At 46.2% G+C, this 25,147-nt stretch overlaps 1 protein-coding gene across 1 annotated transcript; it reads left to right on the top strand.

The window, feature by feature from the left end:
• The first annotated feature begins 549 nt into the window (after positions 1-549).
• On the top strand, positions 550-23,610 carry LOC139577565 (beta-1,3-galactosyltransferase 2-like). The gene is made up of 2 exons (XM_071404658.1): positions 550-1,351; positions 21,235-23,610. Exon 2 carries the CDS (start codon positions 21,594-21,596, stop codon positions 22,893-22,895), a length of 1,302 nt encoding a protein of 433 aa, XP_071260759.1. The 5' UTR covers positions 550-1,351; positions 21,235-21,593; the 3' UTR covers positions 22,896-23,610.
• Positions 23,611-25,147: the final 1,537 nt, after the last annotated feature.

Raw genomic sequence — 25,147 nt, 5'->3', positions numbered from 1 at the left:
TAATTTTGATACGCTAGCTGTTCCCTTGTTCAGCCAGGCCAGACGAGTCCAGGAAGTCACCTATCTAATAAATGCCACATGATATAAATGTGCCGAGGCACTGCCTGTAACCTGGCAGCTGTGGGTGAATCAATCACAGACTAAGCGTTACTTTCTACTGACATATACTCTCTCCCTGGCCTCAAAAGCAGTTCTGTCAACCAGATCCTATTAATTATGTAGTCCCTCACCCGTGCCGCTGAGATACCTTACAATATTTACAGTGTTCATCCCATCTGCATCACATAGCTCTCATCGGCTATTATGTTACTTTACTGAACCACAGAGTTACTGTTCATGAAGAATCAGACACGGGGGTTTCATAAACTTGTCAATTTGTAAGGTGTGTGTGTGTGTGAGGAAAAAAATATGTGTCCATCCATCAAGCCCACGCAGAATTAAATCCCTTGAGGGGAGGAGGGGTAGAGGAACGGAGTGAATCTAAAACGGGTCACGTGGATCACGTGTGACCCCCTCTGCTAAGTATGCAGTGACGTTTGAGAGCTCAGTCAGTGTAGCGGTGCCTGTCAGCCTGCCTCTGCCTCTGCTTCCACGCTACAGCTGCTTACTTCTCCTCCCGCTACAGAACAACGGAGCCCAGCCGAGAGGAGAGCAGCTGGACAGAGAGAGGGAGAGAGAGAAAGAAAAATAGGGACGAGAGCTTTTTCCTCGAGATTCAGAATCATGTTCTACTGCAGCCATCCTCAGAAACCCTGAGTGGAGGGTTTATTCTCTTTTCCTTTCTCTCGCTCTCTCTGTCAGACTGCCTAGCAACATGAGGGACTAGCCGCAGCACTACCACCACAGCTCGGCTCTATCGTCCTTCAGCACTGCTTTCCTTTCCTTCAGCAGAGCAGGCTGAGGATAACAGATGCATAAAAGAACAGTGAAGAGGAAACAAATGGCACAGTGAAGGCTTCTTTTTTATTTTCAGGCACATTGCATAAGGGAAGTGGGGACAGGAGGAGAAAGAGAGAAACTGGTGAGACCGTTGGAGAGATAGGAAAGGTGTAGTGTTGAGACAAGGATTGAAAAGAGGGGAGAAAGAACCCTAAACCTGAAGCCTTGGTGAGGCAGATGAGGAGAGGAGAAGACACAGGCTGTGGAACGCACTGTGACAAATGGATGAGTGTTACACCAACAATAATACATTCAGACCCGGGCGAGGGGGGTGTGTGTTGCATGATTAGGCAGACAGGGTGGAAGTGGACATTTCCCCAGATTTCGGAGGAGAGGAGCAGTGTTGGCGTGCCGAGTGCGTCGACAGACGGCACCAGTGATCACACAGTCCGTGTGCCAGTCACAGGAGGAGGTACAGTACTATATGTCTCAACAGCTCTGGCACTCAACCTCCCCCAATCCTCATTATTAATTTACCCCCCCCTCCATTCTCCTCTTTCCGTCATTCTCCTCTCTCTCTCCCATCACAGAACATTTGTGGGTGTTAAAATCTCAGTTTTTAGGTAAAAAACACAAAAGTGTTGTGAGTGTTATACCTGAGTGTTGATTCTAGTGGTGCTTACATCAGTGGCATTGATATTGACGCCACCTGCGGTTAATAAATGAAGTGTTATTTGAATCACAGTAGAATACTATACTGTGTTGAGTTAATTATCATTAACTCTCTCAGAGTGAAAAAGACATGGGAGAGGCCTCATTATTATATTTCCCAGCATGCTTTGCTGCAGGTTGCTTTTTAGAAGAGTTATTTTTTATGTATATATATGTTTCTTGTGGACATTGATTGAATAATTGATCTTATACTACACAAAGTAACAATACACTAAATAACATAGACGTTTCTAAACGAATCCAATCTGTAAGTTATTGAACTTATTTCACAAATTATTGAGATGGTTTAGGTAGTCTCATTTATCATTCTTCCCTACCTTGGCAGTCATTCTAACAACAGATTTCAGGTGATTTAAAGTTCCAATTGTTAGACATCCTATAAGAATGGTATAACACTTTGCAAGCCAGCATAATGTGACTTGCCAACGTGGCCTGCAAACCATGAGTTTCAGGCCACTGTGCTAGGGTACAACTAGGCTGTCAAAGTATGGTATTGTCCCCAAAAGGTTTTGTATTGTCATAAATAATGTAACCTTAGTTGGTGAAGGCTACAAGACTGAAAGCCATCAAATGCAACAGGCTTGCCTCTGTCACTAGCAAACACAGTCGTGGGTGGTACAGGAACCTCTAAAATTCCCTTGAAAGGTACCCTGGGAAATAAATATGCAATACGGCTTTACACTCTACAGTGTTAAAACAAAACCCCCAAATATGTTACTGTAACACCACAGGTGTTAATTCCCTAATCCTGAGGAAGTGTAACAGCATTAGCTCTAATAAAGTGTTAATTTCAGTTGGAATATGCAACACCCAACAATCTTGGGGTGTTAATTTGTCAACACTTTAAAACATTTTAGTTTAACTCTATTTGAGATTGTCACATATCATTTCTAAGGAAGTGTTAAATTGAAAACTGTGGGTAAAATCCTAATAGCAAATGTAATATCCATCAATATATCCTCTTCCCACAGCATAGCCAGGCTCACAGCTCTGTCGTTTACAGCCCTCTCAGACCTTTCAAAACCATTACCTGCCTGATCCAGTGAATCATGCTGGCATGCCAGGCAGATCTCATTGATCCAATTCAATTAACACTGGCTCTATCCCATGCATCATGTCCATCCCACTGACTGGGGAAATTGGCACACTGGCCCTGATGCTTAGGGACAGCTAATTGCTGAGATGTCCCTTTGAAATGCATGGGGTTTGGTTCTTCATCTGGGTTGCAGGCTTCCCCCTCTACTACTTAAATAGGATCTCATTTTCAAAGCACGTCATCATTTATTGCAGCAGATTAACCTGCGAACACACACACAAAACCCAACACAGCAGCTTAACAGATGAGACACACAAACAACCCAGCAAAATGACTTAACGCACAAGATACACACACAACCCAACATAGTGAATTCACCTATGACACACACACAGACACAACTTAATACAATGATTAAATCTATGACACACACACACACATAACCCAACAGCAGCTGCATCGTCAACAAAGATCACCTATTCTCATTTAATTAAACTATTCTTACTAAGCTGCACCCATTCTGAGGGTTTGCTGTATATCTCACAAATACTAATACAGTATCAGAAAATGCCTCTGAGTTGCTACGGCTGAGTGTACATCAGATATGGATTTGTGTACAGGGGGGCTCCGGTGGCCTGGCCTAAATTTGACCAGCGCCTAGGCGATGAAGTAAAGAAACACCCCGTCAATCCAGTAACATTAGCCCACACACACACACATACACATTTTCTCAGGGCCTGCCTTTCCTGCTTGTACTCAAGATTATCCAGATAGACACGGAACAAACAAGCCACGATTGAACAGAGAGAATGAGAAAGAGAAAGAGACAGAAAGAGACAGAAAGAAAGAAAGAGGAGTGAAGGTGTACGTTTACCAGAAACCAATATACAAATGATACACTCGCTCTGAATGAAGCACAATAGCATGCAATTCCCAGGACATTCCCCATGTTTGAAAACCCCCAGAAAACGGAGAAGTCAACCCACAGAGGACAGAATGTAAGAATACAAAGTAAAGTGCTGAGTAGATTCAATCAGACTTATGTTCACGTCTCCACTAGGCCTACTTCAAATCAAATCAAATCAAATCAAATTTTATTAGTCACATACACATGGTTAGCAGATGTTAATGCGAGTGTAGCGAAATGCTTGTGCTTCTAGTTCCGACAATGCAGTAATAACCAACAAGTAATCTAACCTAACAATTCCACAACTACTACCTTATACACACACAAGTGTAAAGGGATAAAGAATATGTACATAAAGATATATGAATGAGTGGTGGTACAGAACGGCATAGGCAAGATGCAGTAGATGGTATAGAGTACGGTATATACATATGAGATGAGTACTGTAGGGTATGTAAACATAAAGTGGCATAGTTTAAAGTGGCTAGTGGTACATGTATTACATAAAGATGGCAAGATGCAGTAGATGATATAGAGTACAGTATATACATATGAGATGGGTAATGTAGGGTATGTAAACATTATATTAAGTGGCATTGTTTAAAGTGGCTAGTGGTACATTTTTACATAATTTCCATCAATTCCCATTTTTAAAGTGGCTGGAGTTGAGTCAGTATGTTGGCAGCGGCCGCTAAATGTTAGTGGTGGCTGTTTAACAGTCTGATGGCCTTGAGATAGAAGCTGTTTTTCAGTCTCTCGGTCCCTGCTTTGATGCACCTGTACTGACCTCGCCTTCTGGATGATAGCGGGGTGAACAGGCAGTGGCTTGGGTGGTTGTTGTCCTTGATGATCTTTATGGCCTTCCTGTGACATCGGGTGGTGTAGGTGTCCTGGAGGGCAGGTAGTTTGCCCCCGGTGATGCGTTCTGCAGACCTCACTACCCTCTGGAGAGCCTTACGGTTGTGGGCAGAGCAGTTGCCGTACCAGGCGGTGATACAGCCCGACAGGATGCTCTCGATTGTGCATCTGTAGAAGTTTGTGAGTGCTTTTGGTGACAAGCCGAATTTCTTCAGCCTCCTGAGGTTGAAGAGGCGCTGCTGCGCCTTCTTCACGACGCTGTCTGTGTGGGTGGACCAATTCAGTTTGTCCGTGATGTGTACACCGAGGAACTTAAAACTTTCCACCTTCTCCACTACTGACCCGTCGATGTGGATAGGGGGGTGCTCCCTCTGCTGTTTCCTGAAGTCCACAATCATCTCCTTTGTTTTGTTGACGTTGAGTGTGAGGTTATTTTCCTGACACCACACTCCGAGGGCCCTCACCTCCTCCCTGTAGGCCGTCTCGTCGTTGTTGGTAATCAAGCCTAACACTGTAGTGTCATCCGCAAACTTGATGATTGAGTTGGAGGCGTGCATGGCCACGCAGTCGTGGGTGAACAGGGAGTACAGGAGAGGGCTCAGAACGCACCCTTGTGGGGCCCCAGTGTTGAGGATCAGCGGGGTGGAGATGTTGTTACCTACCCTCACCACCTGGGGGCGGCCCGTCAGGAAGTCCAGGACCCAGTTGCACAGGGCGGGGTCGAGACCCAGGGTCTGGAGCTTGATGACGAGTTTGGAGGGTACTATGGTGTTAAATGCTGAGCTGTAATCGATGAACAGCATTCTCACATGGGTATTCCTCTTGTCCAGATGGGTTAGGGCAGTGTGCAGTGTGGTTGCGATTGCGTCGTCTGTGGACCTATTGGGTCGGTAAGCAAATTGGAGTGGGTCTAGGGTGTCCGGTAGGGTGGAGGTGATATGGTCCTTGACTAGTCTCTCAAAGCACTTCATGATGACGGAAGTGAGTGCTACGGGGCGGTAGTCGTTTAGCGCAGTTACCTTAGCTTTCTTGGGAACAGGAACAATGGTGGCCCTCTTGAAGCATGTGGGAACAGCAGACTGGGATAAGGATTGATTGAATATGTCCGTAAACACACCAGCCAGCTGGTCTGCGCATGCTCTGAGGACGCGGCTGGGAATGCCGTCTGGGCCTGCAGCCTTGCGAGGGTTAACACGTTTAAATGTTTTACTCACCTCGGCTGCAGTGAAGGAGAGCCCGCAGGTTTTGGTAGGGGGCCGTGTCAGTGGCACTGTATTGTCCTCAAAGCGGGCAAAAAAGTTGTTTAGCCTGTCTGGGAGCAAGACATCCTGGTCCACGACGGGGCTGGTTTTCTTTTTGTAATCCGTGATTGACTGTAGACCCTGCCACATACCTCTTGTGTCTGAGCTGTTGAATTGCGACTCGATTTTGTCTCTGTACTGGGACTTAGCCTGTTTGATTGCCTTGCGGAGAGAATAGCTACACTGTTTGTATTCGGTCATGCTTCCGGTCACCTTGCCCTGGTTAAAAGCAGTGGTTCGCGCTTTCAGTTTCACGCGAATGCTGCCGTCAATCCACGGTTTCTGGTTTGGGAATGTTTTAATCGTTGCTGTGGGTACGACATCGTCAATGCACTTCCTAATGAACTCGCTCACCGAATCAGCATATTCGTCAATATTGTTGTTGGACGCAATGCGGAACATATTCCAATCCGCGTGATCGAAGCAGTCTTGAAGCGTGGAATCAGATTGGTCGGACCAGCGTTGAACAGACCTGAGCGCGGGAGCTTGTTGTTTTAGTTTCTGTTTGTAGGCTGGAATCAACAAAATGGAGTCGTGGTCAGCTTTTCCGAAAGGGGGGCCTTATATGCGTCGCGGAAATTAGTATAACAATGATCTAGGGTTTTTCCAGCCCTGGTAGCACAATCGATATGCTGATAGAATTTAGGGAGTTTTGTTTTTAGATTTGCCTTGTTAAAATCCCCAGCTACGATGCATGCAGCCTCAGGGTGTGTGGTTTCCAGTTTACAAAGAGTCAGATAAAGTTCGTTCAGGGCCATCGATGTGTCTGCTTGGGGGGGAATATATACGGCTGTGATTATGATTGAAGAGAATTCCCTTGGTAGATAATGCGGTCGACATTTTATTGTGAGGAGTTCTAGATCAGGTGAACAGAATGACTTGAGTTCCTGTGTGTTGTTATGATGATCACACCACGTCTCGTTAATCATAAGGCATACCCCCCCGCCCCTCTTCTTACCAGAAAGATGTTTGTTTCTGTCGGCGCGATGCATGAAGAAACCAGCTGGCTGCACCGACTCCGTTAGCGTCTCTTGAGTTAGCCATGTTTCCGTGAAGCAGAGCACGTTGCAATCCCTGATGTCTCTCTGGAATGCTACCCGTGCTCGGATTTCATCAACCTTATTGTCAAGAGACTGGACATTGGCGAGTAGTATGCTAGGGAGTGGAGCGCGATGTGCCCGTCTCCGAATCCTGGCCAGGAGACCGCCTCGTTTGCCCCTTTTACGGCGTCGCACAGGGTCGCCGGCTGGGATCAGATCCATTGTATCGGGTGGAAGGCAAAACACTGGATCCGTTTCGGGAAAGTCATATTCCTGGTAGGAACGATGATGAGTTGACGTTAATCGTATATTCAGTAGTTCCTCCCGACTGTATGTAATGAAACCTAAGATTACCTGGGGTACCGATGTAAGAAATAACACATAAAAAAACAAAATACTGCATATTTTCCAAGGAACGCGAAGCGAGGCGGCCATCTCGTTTCGGCGCCGGATGTGTCTTTACTTGAACATCGCTGTAAATGTTGTTCAGGATGATGGCAATAACAACACAAGCCGCTAAGTTATTTATAATCATAACATCAGATTAAAATGCCTTTAGATGTGAGAGCGATAGGGTCAGAGGGTATAGTGTGAGATTTCAGAACACTAAGCAATTCATTTAGACCCGTTCTGGAGCAGCAGCACACACACACACACAGAGAGACATCAGCACTGGATGGAAAGAGCATAAAGGCTATTCTTAGAAAAAAATGGCATGTTCTGACTGAGGGGTGGGTTGAGTGATAACTGCTTAATACTTTGGCCTCAGACTGACCCTGACGGAGTCTGGCTGTAACAATAGGGGAATACAGCCATAGCATTGTATGACAGTCATAACCTGTACACATATTGAAGACTTGTGAGATTGCTTTATCAAAACAAATATCACAGTTATGGTTAAGGTACGTGTGAAGAGTAGTCTACCTTGAATGGTTTATTCAATCACATTTATTGTGTGCACCACAATGTCCTCTCTAGACACCACAATGTCCTCTCTAGACTCTTTCAGCCAAACATGCAGTTGGTTGTCAGCTGGTCGGTTTTCAGCAGCATCTGTCTGGTATACATAAGGTCATTTGTTTCATCAAATAATCCAGTCCCCCCCAAAATTACTATCCAGAGACCTTTGTTTTGACAAGGTCTTTGTTTTGGCCTCAATAAACAAACATATAGCATCACACACAGCTCAATATTGAATATACGAGGGCATTTGACAGAGTGCCAATAACAACTATGAAACAAAGAACGATCGATACTCTGACAAGGCTCGCATTGATAATAACTGACCGTCAACATATTAGACTATGGACTTTGATAGGATGAAAAACTTACACAATGTTAATCTTTAAACTCGGTTTGACTGTCACAAAAACAAAAAACAATTTGAAGAGTTTATTTCCAAAATGCTATATGGACCACTAGTACCGTTGGCGTCCTGGGTCCCGACCATAACACGGACAAGGCTGTCCTCTCGTGCCATTTCTTAAACAGGGTCACGTGGGTAAATCTGTTTCCATCTCCCGGGCTGCCGTACGTGGTATTTGACAGGTCCCAGCTTCTCGATCACCTCGTAGGGCCCGTGCCATGTTGCCAGGAACTTACTTTCAGCAGTGGGGATCAAGACCAACACCCTGTCTCCCACCTGGATTTCTCGGAGCTGGGCTCCCCGATTGTAGACCTGGGCTTGGGCGCGTTTGTACTTCTCCATATGTTCCATCACGACTGGCCATATGGCTGTCATCCGCTCCCTCATCGTCTCCACGTGCTCTACTACGCTGCATAAGGGGGTCGGTTGGGTTTCCCACACCTCCTTGGCGTGGTCCAGTAGGCCGCGTGGCCTCCTCCCGTAGAGGAGTTTGAAAGGGGAAAACCCCATGGAGGACTGGAGTACTTTTCGGATTGAGAACATTAGGTGGGGTAGTAAGTAGCTGGTCCCAGTTCCTCCCGTCCTGCTCGATGACCGTCCGCAGCATATGTTTGAGCATTTTATTGAACCGCTTGACAAGCCCATCCATCTGCAGGAGAAAGTCGGTGGTCCGGATCTGCTTGATCTGCAGGAGAGCACAAAAATCTTTCATTAAGCGGGACATAAACTCAGTACCTTGGTCTGTCAGGATCTCGTTCGGGATGCCCACCCGGCTAAAGAGGTGGAACAGCTTCCGGGCGATTCCCTTGGACACCGCTGCCCGTAGGGGAATGGCCTCGGGATACCAGGTGGCATAGTCTACGATTCCCAGGATGTACCGGTGTCCTCGATGTACCGGTGTCCAGGATGTACCGGTGTACCCTGGGGAACCACGGGAGGAAGAGCCCAGCCTCCCCCTCCTCAATTTTGAAGGGCCAGTCGAGACACCCCCTGGGGGCCAACTGAGGGGACAATTCAGGATGGCCCAGTGGGAGGACCCTAACTTGAAAGCTGCTGCAGCCCAAGTGATAGCGGTGGATTGACAGCTACTTCTGGATGTGAGTGACTGGCGATAGATACAGGTTGATCAACCGTTTGCTTCCGCGCCGCACAGGCGATGGGTTGTCCTCGCTATCGTCTTTGGGTTGGCTCGTACCTTCTTCCTCCACTCCTGCCCCCACGAGCAGTGGACAATCTCATCCCACTAGGAGAGGTACTGCACCCACCATTATCTGGCAGTTCGCATGTGGCGTCACGAGGTTGGCCCATACGGTTGGATACCGCTTTGTGTCCCCGTGAACACAGGAAATGGACATCTCCCTTCCCCGTTCAGTCATTTGGTTCAGCAGGCTCGAGGTTATAAGGGTAACGATACTTCCGGAGTCTAATAGAGCTTCCGTGTTATGTCCGACAACCTTTACCGGGACTATGGGTGCCCAACAGGAGGTGACGTAATTCACAGCGCGACCCACCTCGCTTCCGGGGCTTGCTGATCGCATCGACTCCTCTCGAGGCAGGCAATTCCAGGGCATGTGCACCCAGGCGCCACACTCAAAACACCTCCTTTGGTCTCCATCTACCTGGGGTCGTCGGTGGCGGGTCGGCCCTACCCCAGCCGTCTCTCCACGGGTTTGCGGTGCTTTGGCCCTGCCGACTGTCGGTTCGGGGTACCCAGCAGCGAGGCTGTCCTTCCGACTCTTCGAATGGGTCGTCGACTCAGCCCGCCTCCCACTCAGCAGGGCTTGAGTGTTCTGATGCATCTCCACTGCTTCCAGGAGGCTATCCAAGGTCTGGGGCACGCATAGCCTCGCTGCCCTCTTCATGTTGTGGGGTAGTGCCCGTAGGAAGCGATACAGTACCACTTTGTCTTGGATGGAGAGGGTGGGTACGTCAGTTAGGAGCCATCCCCTGGTGACGCGTAGTAGGTCGCTCATCTGGGCTCAGGGGGATGCGTCGGCTACGAACCTCCAGTTGTGGAATAGTTGAGCCTGATGGGCCAAGCTGTACCCGTAGCGGCTGAGTATCTCCCATTTGAGTCCATCGTAGTTAGCCGCCTGTTCGTCGTTCAGGTCCCAATAAGCCTTTTGGGCATTCCCAGAGAGGAACGGGGCCAGTCTGCCTTGGCCATCCTTCCCGTAGTGCTGTCCGTTCAAACGTACAGAGCCTTTTGGGCATTCCCATACGTCCGGAGTCTAATAGAGCTTCCGTGTCATGTCCGACCAGGGGGTTGGGTCAGAACGTTTACACAGATCAGACACAGACAGAGTAGGATTAGCTCAGTTTCAAAGGTGTTTATTAAAATAATAGTCCAAAAGAAAATAATAGGCCTCCCCCAAGAGACCCTCTCAGGGATACCGTCTTCTGGGCTCTAGGTCTTGCTGTATCTTGTGGGGATCAAAACTGAACGCTCTCCATTAACCTCTGGTACCGTCCCCAACTATATGGGAGTCCTTTCCTCCCCCAGGCTCTCCCCTGTGTGCTGCCCTTTTTGCAGCTTTATGGGACTTGTACAGCTGGTGAGTAATCAGCCCTTGATCAATCAACCAATCCCCAATCGGCCCCAATTTGTCCTGGCCGGAGATCCCGTCGAGACCTGGCACGTCCAGCAGACGGAGCCATCGCCCCGTGATGTATACGTCGTCTGTCACCAGGCCTCGACGAGTCTCCCCCTGGTGGCTGACCTGCTGTACGCCACAATATATGTACGCTACCGGTCAAAAGTTTTAGAACACCTACTCATTTAAGGGTTTTTCTTTATTTTGACTATTTCTACATTTTAGAATAATAGTGAAGACATCAAAACTCTTAAGTAACACATATGGAATCATGTAGTAACCAAAAAAGTGTTAAACAAATCCAAATACTATTAATATTTGAGATTCTTCAAATAGCCAACCTTTGCCTTGATGAGAGCTTTGCACACTCTTGGCATTCTCTCAACCAGCTTCACCTGGAATGCTTTCCCAACAGTCTTGAAAGACTACACACATATGCTGAGCACTTGTTGGCTGCTTTTCCTTCGCTCTGTGGTCCAATTCATCCCAAACCATCTCAATTTGGTTGAGGTCAGGGGATTGTGGAGGCCAGGTCATCTGATGCAGCACTCCATCACTCTCCTTCTTTGTAAGATAGCCCTTACACAGCCTGGAGGTGTGTTGGGTCATTGTCCCAAAAACAAATGATAGTCCCACTAAGCCCCAACCAGATGGGATGGCGTATCGCTGCAGAATGCTGAGGTAGCCGTGCTGGTTAAGTGTGGCTTGAATTCAAAATAAATCACAGACAGTGACACCCCACACCATAACACCTCCTCCTCCATCCTTTACAGTGGGAAATACACATGCGGAGATCATCTGTTCACCCACACCTCGTTTCACAAAGACACGGCGGCTGGAACCAAAAATCTCCTATTTGGACTCCAGCCCAAAGGACACATTTCCACCGTTCTAATGTCCATTGCTCGTGTTTCTTGGCCCAGCAAGTCTCTTCTTATTATTGGTGTCCTTTAGTATTGGTTTCTTTCCAGCAATTCGATCATGAAGGCCTGAATCACACAGTCTCCTCTGAACAGTTGATGATGAAATGTCTGTTAATTGAACTCTGTGAAGCACTTATTTGGGCTGCAATTTCTGAGGCAGATAACTCTAATGAACTTATCCTCTGCAGCAGATGTAACTCTGGGTCTTCCATTCCTGTGGCGGTCCTCATGAGAGGCAGTTTCATCATAGCGCTTTATGGTTTTTGTGACTGCACTTGAAGAAACTTTCCATGTTCTTGAAATGTTCCGTAGTGACTGACCTTCATGTCTTAAAGTAATGATGGATTGTCGTTTCTCTTTGCTTACTTGAGTTGTTCTTGCCATAATATGGACTTGGTCTTTTACCAAATAGGGCCATATTCTGTACACCACCCCTACCTTGTCACAACACAACTGATTGGCTCAAATGGATTAAGAAGGAAAGAAATTCCACAAATTATCTTTTAACAAGACACACCTTTTAATTGAAATTCATTCCAGGTGACTACCTCATTAAGCTGGTTGAGAGAATGGCAAGAATGTGCAAAGCTGTCATCAAGGCAAAGGGTGGCTATTTGAAGAATCTCAAATATAAAATGTATTTAGATTTGTTTAACACTTTTTTGGTTACTACATGATTCCATATGTGTTATTTTATTGTTTTGAGGTCTTCACTATTATTCTACAATGTAGAAAATAGTAAAAATAAAGAAAAACCCTGGAATGAGTGTGTTCTAAAACTTTTGACCGGTAGTGTATGTATATTACATGAAATCCAAATAAAAATCCATTTAAGTTACATGTTGTAATGCAACAAAATTGGAAAAACACCATGGGGGATGAATACTTTTGCAAAGAAATGTAGATACTGATAAAACACAGCAATCTCTTTCATAAGATCTGCAACCGCTGTGCAACCGCTGTGTCAGATTTCAAAAAAACTTTACGGAAAAAGCACACCATGCTATAATCTGAGTACAGCGCTCAGAGCCCAAATAAGCCATAAAGATATCCGCCATGTTTTGGAGTCAACAGAAGTCAGAAATAGCATTATAAATATTCACTTACCTTTGATGATCTTCATCAGAATGCACTCCCAGGAATCCCAGTTCCACAAAAAATGTTTGTTTTGTTCGATATAGTCCATCATTTATGTCCAAATACGCATTTTGTTTGTGCGTTCAGTCCAGTAATTTTGTTTGTGCGTTCAGTCCAGTAATCCACATTCATGACGCGCAGGTCAGACAATTCCATTACAGTTCGTAGAAACATGTCAAACGATGTATAGAATCAATCTTTAGGATGTTTTTAACATAAATCTTCAATAATGTTTCAACCGGAGTCAGTCTTTAGAACCTTGTTTGATGCTTCTACTGTGAATAATGAGGGAAGGAGAGCTCTTTGAGTCAGGTGTCTGGCACAAGCTAAACATGCGCGCTCACGTGAGAGCGACCTGCTTTCCATCGCATTTCTGAAGACAAAGGAATTCTTTGGAAGCCTTAGAAAGTGCAAAATGACCAATATCCCACTGTATATTGGATAGGCAAACCTACAAACCTCAGATTTCCCACTTCCTGGTTGGATTCTTTCTCAGGATTTTGCCTGCCATATGAGTTCTGTTATACTTACAGACATCATTCAAACAGTTTTAGAAACTTCAGAGTGTTTTCTATCCAAATCTACTAATAATATGCATATCTTAGCCTCTGAGCCTGAGTAGCAGGCAGTTTACCCTGGGCACCTTTTCATCCAAGCTACTCAATACTGCCAACCAGCCATAAGAAGTTAAACAATAAAAGCTGATTTACCAACATTTCTGAAAATGGATATATAGTGGTTTGGAAAGAAACTCTTCATTTGGACATTTTACGCCTTGGTGTTCTATTAGATTTCACCATTTAATGGCGTCTATCATTAGGTGTGATTTGAGATGTATCAGTCATTAGCTGGATTCCAATATTATCATACAGTCTTTGATATTTTTTACTGAGGTGGAACTGCTGGGGCCTCAATTATCACCACTGTAACTAATTGGCTGGTGTGACAGTGATGGGAGGCAAGGAAACACATTAATGAAGCACCACGTTCTGCCTAATCACTGAAACGCTACCAAAAGGGATGCCTGCCTGATGCCTGATCAGACGGTGTGAAATTTCACTTGATTAGACAACAGTGTAATCAGGAAGTGCATAGGAGATGTTGTACCCACTGTGACTATTATAACCTACCCTAACCAGAAACTGTGGATTGATGGCAGGATTCACACAAAATTGAAAGCGCGAACCATCGCATTTAACCATGGCAAGGTGTCTGGGAATATGGCCGAATACAAACAGTGTAGTTATTCCCTCATTAAAGCAATCAAACAGGCAAAACGTCAGTATAGAGACTTGGAGTCGCAATTCAACGGCTCAGACCCAAGACGTATGGAGCAGGCCACGTCGCGGACACCGACATCTTGCTTCCGGACAAGCTTAACAGGTTCTTTGCCCGCTTTGAGGCTCTCCTTCTCCGTGGCCGACGTGAGTAAGACATTTAAACGTGTTAACCCTTGCAGGGCTGCCGACCCAGATGGCATCCCTAGCCGCATGCGCAGACCAGCTGGCTGGTGTTTTTACAGACATATTCAATCTCTCCCTATCCCAGTCTGCTGTCCCCACATGCTTCAATATGGCCACCATTGTTCCTGTACCCAAGAATGCAAACGTAACTGAACTAAATGACTATCATCATGAAGTGCTTTGAGAGACTAGTCAAGGATCATATCACCTCAATCTGTCACCCTGTCACTCTAGACCCACTTCTATTTGCTTACCGCCCCAATAGGTCCACAGACGATGCAATCGCCATCACACTGCACACTGCCCTATCCCATTTTGACAAGAGGAATACCTATGTATTCCTAACAATCCGCACCCAGGTGGTGAAGGTATGAAACAACGCTTCGCTGCGCTGATCCTCAACACTGGGGCCCCACAAGGGTGCTTACTTAGCCCCCTCCTGTACTCCCTGTTCACCCATGACTGCGTGGCCATGCACGCCTCCAACTCAATCAAGTTTGCAGATCACACAACAGCAGTAGGCTTGATTATCAACAACGACGAGACAGTCTACTGGGAGGAGGTGAGGGCTCTGGGGGTGTGGTGCCAGGAAAATAACCTCTCACTCAACGTCAACTAAACACAGGAGATGATCGTGGACTTCAGGGAACAGCAGAGGGAGCATCCCCCCATCCACATCGACGGGACAGCAGTGGAGAAGGTGGAAAGGTTTAAGTTCCTCGGCGTACACATCACGGACAAACTGAAATGGTCCACCCACACAGACAGTGTGGTGAAGAAGGTGCAACAGCTTCTCTTCAAGCTCAGGAGGCTGAAGAAATGTGGCTTGTCACCTAAATCCCACACAAACTTTTACAGATGCTCAATTCAGAGCATCCAGTCGGGCTGTATCACCGCCTGGTACGGCAACTGCACCGCCCACAACCGCAGGGCTCTCCAGAGGGTGTTGCGGTCTGCACAACACATCACCGGGGGCAAACTACCTGCCCTGCAGGACACCTACAGCACCCCAATGTCACAGGAAGGCCAAAAAGATAATCAAGGACAACAACCACCGAGCCACTGCCTGTTCACTCCGCTTCCATCCAGAAGGCGAGGTCAGTACAGGTGCATCAAAGCTGGGACTGAGAGACTGAAAAACAGCTTCTATCTCAAGGCCATCAGACTGTTAAATATCCATCACTAGCACATTACAGGCTGCTGCCTTATACATAGACTTGAAATCCCTGGCCACTTTAATAAATGAAACACAAGCCACTTTCATAATGTTTACATATCTTGCATTACTCATCTCATGTGTATATACTGTATTCTATACTATTCTACTGTATCTTAGTCTGTGCCGCTCTGACATTGCTCCTCCATATATTTATATATTCTTTATTCCATTCCTTACTTAGATTTGTGTGTATTGGGTATATGTTGTGAAATTGTTCGATTTTACTTGTTAGATATTGCTGCACATTCGGAACTAGAAGCACAAGCATTTCCCTACACCCGCAATAACATCTGCTAAACACATATATGTGCCCAATAACATTTGATTTGACAAACAACACGTCAACATCTCCTCTCCTGCAGATAAACTCTGTGTGTGTGCATGTGTGTGCGCTCCCACACGTGTGTGCATACTGTATTAGACTCCTGATAATTATTCCATATATAGGCAACAACAGAAACCTTTCGAGCATTCGATTTGCTCTGATGTAAAGTGTGTTAACCTTTAAAGCAAAGCCAGCCTTGGCAACTCTCAGTCTGCTGTAACTGCCTGCACAGGGTAGGCACATTCTGCTCAAAAGGTTAGCATGCTCCCATCAAGTTGTTGTGACAAATGAGTAAACACTTTCCCACTCACTCACTCACTCACTCACTCACTCACTCACTCACTCATAGCATTACACATCATAACACATGAACAAACACAATGCTAATAAACAAACAAACTGAAAGTAAGACAGAAAGAAATGGAGGAAGAATTCAGGAACTAAGCTGTTTGTGTCTCAATTATATGGAAAGAAACGTAGGCCCCTCAGCCTGCCAAAATCTGGCAGCATGTTTGTGTGTGTATATGCCTGTGTATGTGTGTGTACTCAGAGAGCGAGAGCTGGCAGGGTGGCTTCTCTCCACGCAGGCAGAGAGGCAGGCAGGCGAGGTATTGATAAGCTGGAGGTGCAAGGTGAATGGTGGATGAAGGCTAATATCGCCGGTGGCTGGCTGAGGCTCCTGCAGTACTGCTTGCTGGAGCCTGAAAATTCCTTTGACAGATGACTCTCCACCCCGGCTGGTGAGGCATGGAGTGGCGGGGGGCTGATGGCACAGGCTCACCAGAGCGGCGCAGAGTAGCGTCATGTTGTGCAAACCTGCAATTTATACTTCCGCCCCTGGCATTAAACCCGGCTGATGATATGCAAGAAGCCCCCCTACCATTCCATTCTACGTCCATCACCAGCCCACAAGCCCTAAGGAGTTTGCATACAGTACTAGTTCCAGACAAATGCTTTATTTTCCTATTCTGTTATACTTTTGTATATATAGTGTATGTGGAAACCCCTTCTAAGTAGTGGATTCCACCCGCCAACCCCTCTTTTACGCTACTGCTACTCTCTGTTCATCATATACGCATAGTCACTTTAACCATATCTACATGTACATACTACCTCAATCAGCCTGACTAACCGATGTCTGTATGTAGCCTCGCTACTTTTATAGCCTCGCTACTGCATATAGCCTGTCTTTTTACTGTTGTTTTATTTCTTTACTTACCTTATTTGCACTATTGGTTAGAGCCTGTAAGTAAGCATTTCACTGTAAGGTCTACCTACACCTGTTGTATTCGGCGCACGTGACAAATTAACTTTGATTTGGCTATTTCAGCTACACCCATTGCTGACAGGTGTATAAAAATGGAGCACCCAGCCATGTAATCTCCATAGGAAAACATTGGCAGTGGAATGGCCTTACTGAAGACGTGGCACAGTCATAGGATGCCACCTTTCCAACAAGTCAGTTCATCAAATCTGCCTTGCTAGCTGCCCCGGTCAACTGTAAGTGCTGATATTGTGAAGTGGAAACATCTAGGAGCAACAACAGCTCAGTCGCGAAGTAGTAGGCCACACAAGCTCACCGAGCGGGACCGCCGAGTGCTGAAGTGCGTAGTGCTTAAAAATCGTCAGTCCTCGGTTGTAACACTCACTACCGAGTTCCAAACTGCCTCTGGAAACAACTTCAGCACAACTATTCGTTGTGAAGCATAAGGAAATGGGTATCCATGGCCGAGCAGCCGCACACAAGCCTAAGATCACCATGCGCAATGCCAAGCATCGGCTGGAGTGGTGTAAAGCTCACCGCCATTGGAGCAGTGGATACTTCTCTGGAGTGATGAATCACGCATCACCATCTGGCAGCCGTACGGACAAATCTGAGTTTGGCAGATACCAGTAGAGTGCTACCTGCCCGAATGCTTAGTGCCAACTGTAAAGTTTGGTGGAGGAGGAATGGTCTGTGGCTGTTCTTCATGGTCTGGCTAGGCCCTTTAGCGTTAAGAGGAATCTATTTAACTAATTATGTGACTTCTGAAGGTAATTGGTTGCACCAGATCTTATTTAGGGGCTTCATAGCAAAGGGGACAAAAGTTTGGAGAATGACAAATATTAATTTCCATTAGTTTATCGTGTGTCTTTAGATATTTTTGTCAGATGTTACTATGGAATACTGAAGTATAATTACAAGCATTTCATAAGTGTCAAAGGCTTTTACTGACAATTACATTAAGTTGATGCAAAGAGTCAATATTTGCAGTGTTTAAAGACCTCTGCAATCCGCCCTGACATGCTGTCAATTATCTTCTGGGCCACATACTGTCTGATGGCAGCCCTTTCTTGCATAATCAATGCTTGGAGTTTGTCAGAATTTGTGGGGTTTTGTTTGTCCACCCGCCTCTTGAGGATTGACCACAAATTCTCAATGGGATTAAGGTCTGGGGAGTTTCCTGGCCATGGACCCAAAATATCGATGTTTTGTTCCCCAAGCCACTTAGTTACCACTTTTGCCTTATGGCAAGGTGCTCCATCATGCTGGAAAAGGCATTGTTCGTCACCAAACTGTTCCTGGATGGTTGGGAGAAGTTGCTCTCGAAGGATGTGTTGGTACCATTCTTTATTCATGGCTGTGTTCTTAGGCAAATTGTGAGTGAGCCCACTCCCTTGGCTGAGAAGCAACCCCACACATGAATGGATGAATCGCAGGATGCTTTACTGTTGGCAAGACACAGGACTGATGGTAGCGCTCACCTTGTCTTCTCCAGACAGGCTTTTTTCCGGATGCCCCAAACAATCTGAAAGGGGATTCTTCAGAGAAAATTACTTTACCCCAGTCCTCAGCAGTCCAATCCCTGTACCTTTTCCTTGGCTTCTTTGCTGCCCTTCTTGACACCAGGCCATCCTCCAAAAGTCTTCACCTCACTGTGCGTGCAGATGCACTCACACCTGCCTGCTGCCATTCCTGAGCAAGCTCTATACTGGTGGTGCCCCGATCCCGCAGCTGAATCAACTTTAGGAGATGGTCTTGGCGCTTGCTGGACTTTCTTGGGCGCCCTGAAGCCTTCTTCACAACAATTGAACCGCTCTCCTTGAAGTTCATGATGATCCGATAAATTGTTGATTTAGGTGCAATCTTACTGGCAGCAATATCCTTGCCTGTGAAGCCCTTTTTGTGCAAAGCAATGATGATGGCACGTGTTTCCTTGCAGGTAACCATGGTTGACAGAGGAAGAACAATGTTTCCAAGCACCGCCCTCCTTTCGAAGCTTCCAGTCTGTTATTCGAACTCAATCAGCATGACAGAGTGATCTCCAGCCTTGTCCTCATCAACACTCACACCTGTGTTAACAAGAGAATCACTGACATGTCAGCTGGTCCTTTTGTGGCAGGGCTGAAATGCAGTGGAAATGTTTTGGGGGGATTCAGTTCATTTGCATGGCAAAGAGGGACTTTGCAATTAATTGCAATTCATCTGATCACTCTTCATAACATTCTGGAGTATATGCAAATTGCAACCATACAAACTGAGGCAGCAGACTTTGTGAAAAGTATATTTGTGTCATTCTCAAAACATTTGGCCACAACTGTACACACATTTCACAGTGGGTGTTAGACACTGTGGCTTGTAGGCCTCTCCAGGTCTCGCACCCACTGTGAAATTTGGTGGAGGATCGGTGATGATCTGGGGGGCTTCAGCAACGCTGGACTGTTCCATTAGCAGGAAAACACCATTCTCAAAAGTGACCACAAATGTGATTATGCATGTAATGCTTTTATTATAAAGGTGCATTTTTATGGTGAAAAGTAACTGTGACGTGATTCTCCGCCCATGTAGGCAGCCTAATCTATTGAAGTGAGACCACAAATACTATGTGCACTTGAACTGGAGAGGAGAGGTAGGTTACTGAAGTTGATGTTGACCTGGTTTTTATGCTAGTCTAGCTCTCTGGAGTTTTCATACATACACCTATGCTTTGTTTCACAGTCCTGCTCAACTGTTGGTTACCTAGTTATTGAGAAATTATGTAATAACAATGTAGTTGGTTCTTCAAACAATTCATCATAATAGAGAACTAATTGATGCCGAATGGAACATGGCACTGGTTGTTTAAATGACTCACAAAGAAAGAGAACAGCTGGTCATTACGTAATTAGTAAGTAATTACTGTTTTACCATGCAATTTGTACTATGGGCATACCAGGAAGTAGGCTATAAAGCAAAACACAACTGATATAAAATTCTCAGAAGGCCCCTGCTGGTTTACATCCACACCCTATCCACACTGACATGCTCATGGATGTATGCAATATCACGTTCACAGCTCCCTAATACATATCTATAGTACCATAAATAAATCCAGCAGGGGTTTGAACCGCTCTCCAGCAGGCCACAAATGTGGTAGCGCCTCCATGCTCTGGACACTACGCTGACAGACACAGCAAACCTTCTTGCCACAGTTCGCATTGATGTGCCATCCTGGATGAGCTGCACTACCTGAGCCACGTGTGTGGGTTGTAGACTCCGTCTCATGCTACCGCTAGAGTGAAAGCACCGCCAGCATTCAAAAGTGACCAAAACATCAGCCAGGAAGCATAGGAACTGAGAAGTGGTCTGTGGTCACCACCTGCAGAACCACTCCTTTATTGGGGGTGTCTTGCTAATTGCCTATAATTTCCACCTTTTGTCTATTCCATTTGCACAACAGCATGTGACATTTATTGTCAATCAGTGTTGCTTCCTAAGTGGACAGTTTGATTTCACAGAAGTGTGATTGACTTGGAGTTACATTGTGTTGTTTAAGTGTTCCCTTTATTTTTTTGAGCAGTGTAGTTACAACTCTCACACACATGCACGTGAGTATGAATGCACGCACGCACGCACACGCACACACACGCCCGTCTCCCTTCCCCACTAGCATCTACACCCTATCACCCATTGCAGTCCTCATCCAGACGTAAGAACTCACACTCTTCACTCCATCTCAATTCCCCATTATTAACAATCCACCACAGGCGGAGCGTTTACTATGCAGACATTTAAGGCCAGTGGAGATGAGTGTCAGGTTTTGCTGCTCTCATGGAAAGTGCAAATATAAACTACAAGAGGTACTTACCATGGTGAATGCGTAACATTATACTGTACACATAGAATCCATTCTATTGGATTCTATTTCTTTGACTATACATTACTCATGCAGTGCAGCAGGGGTTTCATTTTTGAATAGATGAGTCATTCTGAATTACTTTGATCATCCGCCACTAGGAATAAAATGCAAAGAAACAACAAAACACAAATTCAAAGCTGAATAATTTTAAATAAGCTTGTTCCTCATGGGGATATAGTAAAATCTATACAATTTAAACTGTTGACATACGTATGGCTCAACGCCATACAATTCTACAGTAGTAGGCACATTTCTGAACATTTGCCAAGCCTGTTACTCTGTTCTGTCTTCCCAGATAAGAGAGGTGATCCACTAAGAAGGCGACTCCAGTCTCTGATTTGAAGGAGCCCGTACCTGGAGCATGATCCTTGGTGTGTCTACAGAGCCAGTGAAGAACCTGGGACCTGCCTCCATGGCCACAGAGTCAGCACCCTCCTAGCTCTGCCAGGGGACGCAAGCAACCCCTTTCTAGCTCTGCCAGGGGGGCTTGTACATCCCCTACTAGGTCCGCCAGGGGGCTCACTCCCACCCATCTGCCAGCTCAAATAACCCTCTGGCTGTTGGCAAACACATGTTTGACGTGATCAAATGTGACCGCCGCCGCGCCATCCAGAGCAGCTGCAGCCCCCTGCTCCCCCTGCCTGCTGATTCACCATGCAGTGGAGACGGCGGCACTGCTGCCCCATGAAGATGACCTGGGCCATGAAGCGCTCGTTCTTCCGGACCCACATGGCGGGTCTCCTGTCCCTGGCCCTCCTCTTCACCCTCTTCCTCTTCTTCAGCCACCAGGACTGGCTGCCGGGCCGGACCGGGCCCCGTGACAACCCCCTGACCTACACCGTTAGGGGCTTCCGCACGGCCAAGACCGAGGCAAATCAGAGCTTGAGTCTGCGGAATCTTTGGAGGGAGACAGGCTACGTGCCTCCAAAGCCCCAGCTTAACCTCAGCTCCCAGCAGGCTGAGGGTGGCGGTGGAGGGGGAGCCATGGTGGGTGTAATGGGACTAGAGAACTCGATGAGCGCCAACAACAGTTTACAGCAGGAGATGGGCGTGGGAGGGAGGCTCAATTCCCAGCCCTACCGCTACATCCTCAACGAGCCCTTCAAGTGCAGGGACAGTACCCCGTTCTTGGTGCTGCTGATCGCTGCAGAGCCAGGCCAGGTAGACGCCAGGAACGCTATCCGGCAGACGTGGAGCAACGAGAGTGTGGCCATGGGTCTAGGTTTCGTCCGACTCTTCCTGCTGGGTCTAGGGCGGAGCTCAGACAGGTACACCCAGACCGCCATCGAGGAGGAGAGCTGGGTTCACCATGACATCATCCAGCAGGACTATCAGGACACATACTACAACCTCACCATCAAAACCCTGATGGGCATGAACTGGGTGGCCACCCATTGCCCGCAGGCGCACTATGTCATGAAGACAGACAGTGACATGTTTGTTAACACAGAGTATCTCATCCAGAAGCTGCTGAAGCCCGAGCTCCCACCCAGACAGAGCTACTTCACTGGCTATCTGATGAGGGGCTACGCACCCAACCGCAACAAGGACAGCAAGTGGTACATGCCTCCAGAGCTGTACCCTAGCGAGAGGTACCCCATCTTCTGCTCGGGAACCGGGTATGTGTTATCTGGGGACATGGCGGAGAGGATCTATCAGGCGTCTCTGAGCATACGGAGGCTGCACCTGGAGGACGTTTACGTGGGCATATGCCTGGCCAAGCTCCGCATTGACCCCACGCCGCCGCCCAACGAGTTCCTCTTCAACCACTGGAGGGTGTCCTACTCCAGCTGTAAGTACAGCCACCTCATCACCTCCCACCAGTTCCAGCCCAACGAACTGGTCAAGTACTGGAACCACCTGCAGACCAACAAGCACAACGCATGCATCAACATGGCCAAGGAAAGGAATGGGAGGTATAGACACAGGAAGTATCACGCAGAGAGACCTCAGTGATGATAACTCTACTTACTGTGGGAAGTCTGGACAGGAAGACAAAATGGTAAGGAAGCGGACAAGAAGAATGATTGGATCTGGAAAGGGCATGTTAAGAGAGCTATACACTACCTGGGAAAGAGCAGTGTTTTTGGTATTGTGTACAGTCAATTAAAATTATTTTTTTAATTTGAGAGAGATGTTATGTATTGTAAACCTGTTGAAGTCTTTTTAAAAAGGGCAGTGACGTTCCATGTTTATGTGCAATATGAAGCATGCACACAACAAAGAAAAACTGCAAAGTGGGGATTTTGCCACTTTCAGGTGAAAATACAATGATCAGAAGAGACAAGGCCAGTGGTTGATGGGGTTTTGTTACACAACAGGTAGGTCACTAACTGTGGGGACAATTCTGTCAAAGAACTATAAACAATTAATAATATTAAGAGTATTTTCATGGGATGGGAAAAGGGAAAGAGAAATGCATCACTACCTACAGAAATTATGAATATATTTATGTTGTGGACCACTAATGCTGCCCTCATTCTCAATGTTTACTTTACATAATTATCATAAAATATGAATTAAAAGGGTTTACCTGTCAATATGCCATATATTTTATTTACAACCAAGGTGAAAGCACTCAGTATTTTCTAAAGCTTTACATTGAGTGTGACGAGTCTGCACATGAGCAAATGTGCAATGAATTGAATAACAACTAAATGTATTGAATTTCTCAGGTTTCTTTTGCTTTTGTTTGTAATTTTGAGTAATGCCTCACTTGACGCTGCCTATCTTCCATTCACCATTATACACCAACAACTCATTTTGCCATTTTGCAGTCAACAGCCATTTACATATATTATCAGGTATGAAGGTAAGACCCAGATGCAGACAGGTCGAATTAACAATGGTTTAATCAACAGGGGCAGGCAATAGACAGGTCAAGGCAGGCAGGGGTCAGTAAACCAGAGGTGGGGCAACGGTACCGGACGGCAGACAGGCTCAGGGTCAGGTTAGGCAGTTCAATAATCCAGAGGTGGGGCAAAGGTACAGGTCAGAAGGCAGGCTCACGGGTAGGTTCAGAGTCAGGACAGGCAAGGGTCAAAACCAGGGGGGTGAGAAAAAGAGATACTTGGAAAAGCAGGAGCTGAGAACAAAAACTCTGGTTGACTTGACTAACTGGCAACAGACAAACAGATAACACAGGTATAAATACACATGGGATAATGGAGAAGTTGAGCGACACCTGGAGGGGGGTGGAGACAATCACAAAGACAGGTGAAGCAGATCAGGGTGATTTTTTTTATTTCACCTTTATTTAACCAGGTAGGCCAGTTGAGAACAAGTTCTCATTTACAACTGCGACCTGGCCAAGATAAAGCAAAGCAGTACGACACAAACAGAGTTTCACATGGAATAAACAATCGTAGAGTCAATAACACAATAGGAAAGTCTATATACAGTGTGTGCAAATGAAGTAAGATTAGGGAGGTAAGGCAATAAATAGGCCATTGTGGCAAAATAATTACAATTTAGCAATTAAACACTGGAGTGATAGAGGTGCAGAAGATGAATGTGCAAGTAGAGATAATGGGGTGCAAAGGAGAAGAAATTATAGGGAAAAAATTATGGGTATGAGGTAGTTGGGTGGGTGGGCTATTTACAGATGGGTTATGTACTGGTGCAATGATCTGTAAGCTGCTCTGACAGTTGATGCTTAAAGCTAGTGAGGGAGATATGAGTCTCCAGCCTCACTGATTTTTGCAATTCGTTCCAGTCATTGGCAGCAGAGAACTGGAAGGAAAGGCGGCCAAACGAGGAGTTTGCTTTGGGGGTGACCAGTGAAATATACCTGCTGGAGTGAACGCTACGGGTGGGTGCTGCTATGGTGACCAGTGAGCTGAGATAAGGCGGAGCTTTACCTAGCAAAGACTTATAGATGACCTGGAGCCAGTGGGTTTGGCGACAGATATAGTGCAAAATGTGAGTCAAAACTTTCCAGCATCTGAATCAGATGGGGATATGTGAAAACATACTCACTGATAAGAAAAAATAAATTAGTACCACACTGTATTATCTCACACGGAGGGAATGATGAAAAACGTCCAAGTGATAACACTGATTAGATTTTATTTAGAAATAAATCCTCCTAACTTTGAAGGGGTGTTTAGTGTTTACTCCAGATGGTTGAGACGTTCAGTGGGGTGTATTATGTATTAAACGTCTCCACACTCCACTGCTCAGGGTCAGCTAAAAGATCATCAATAACT

The sequence above is a fragment of the Salvelinus alpinus genome, chromosome 6 (assembly GCF_045679555.1).
Source record: "Salvelinus alpinus chromosome 6, SLU_Salpinus.1, whole genome shotgun sequence".
NCBI lineage: Eukaryota > Metazoa > Chordata > Actinopteri > Salmoniformes > Salmonidae > Salvelinus > Salvelinus alpinus.
Note: the sequence above shows the minus strand (reverse complement) of the source record. Positions and strands in the feature narration are given on the sequence as shown.

Coding starts and splice junctions, on each gene's coding strand:
- LOC139577565 (XM_071404658.1), top strand. CDS start 21,594: ATGCAGTGGAGACGGCGGCACTGCTGCCCCATGAAGATGACCTGGGCC.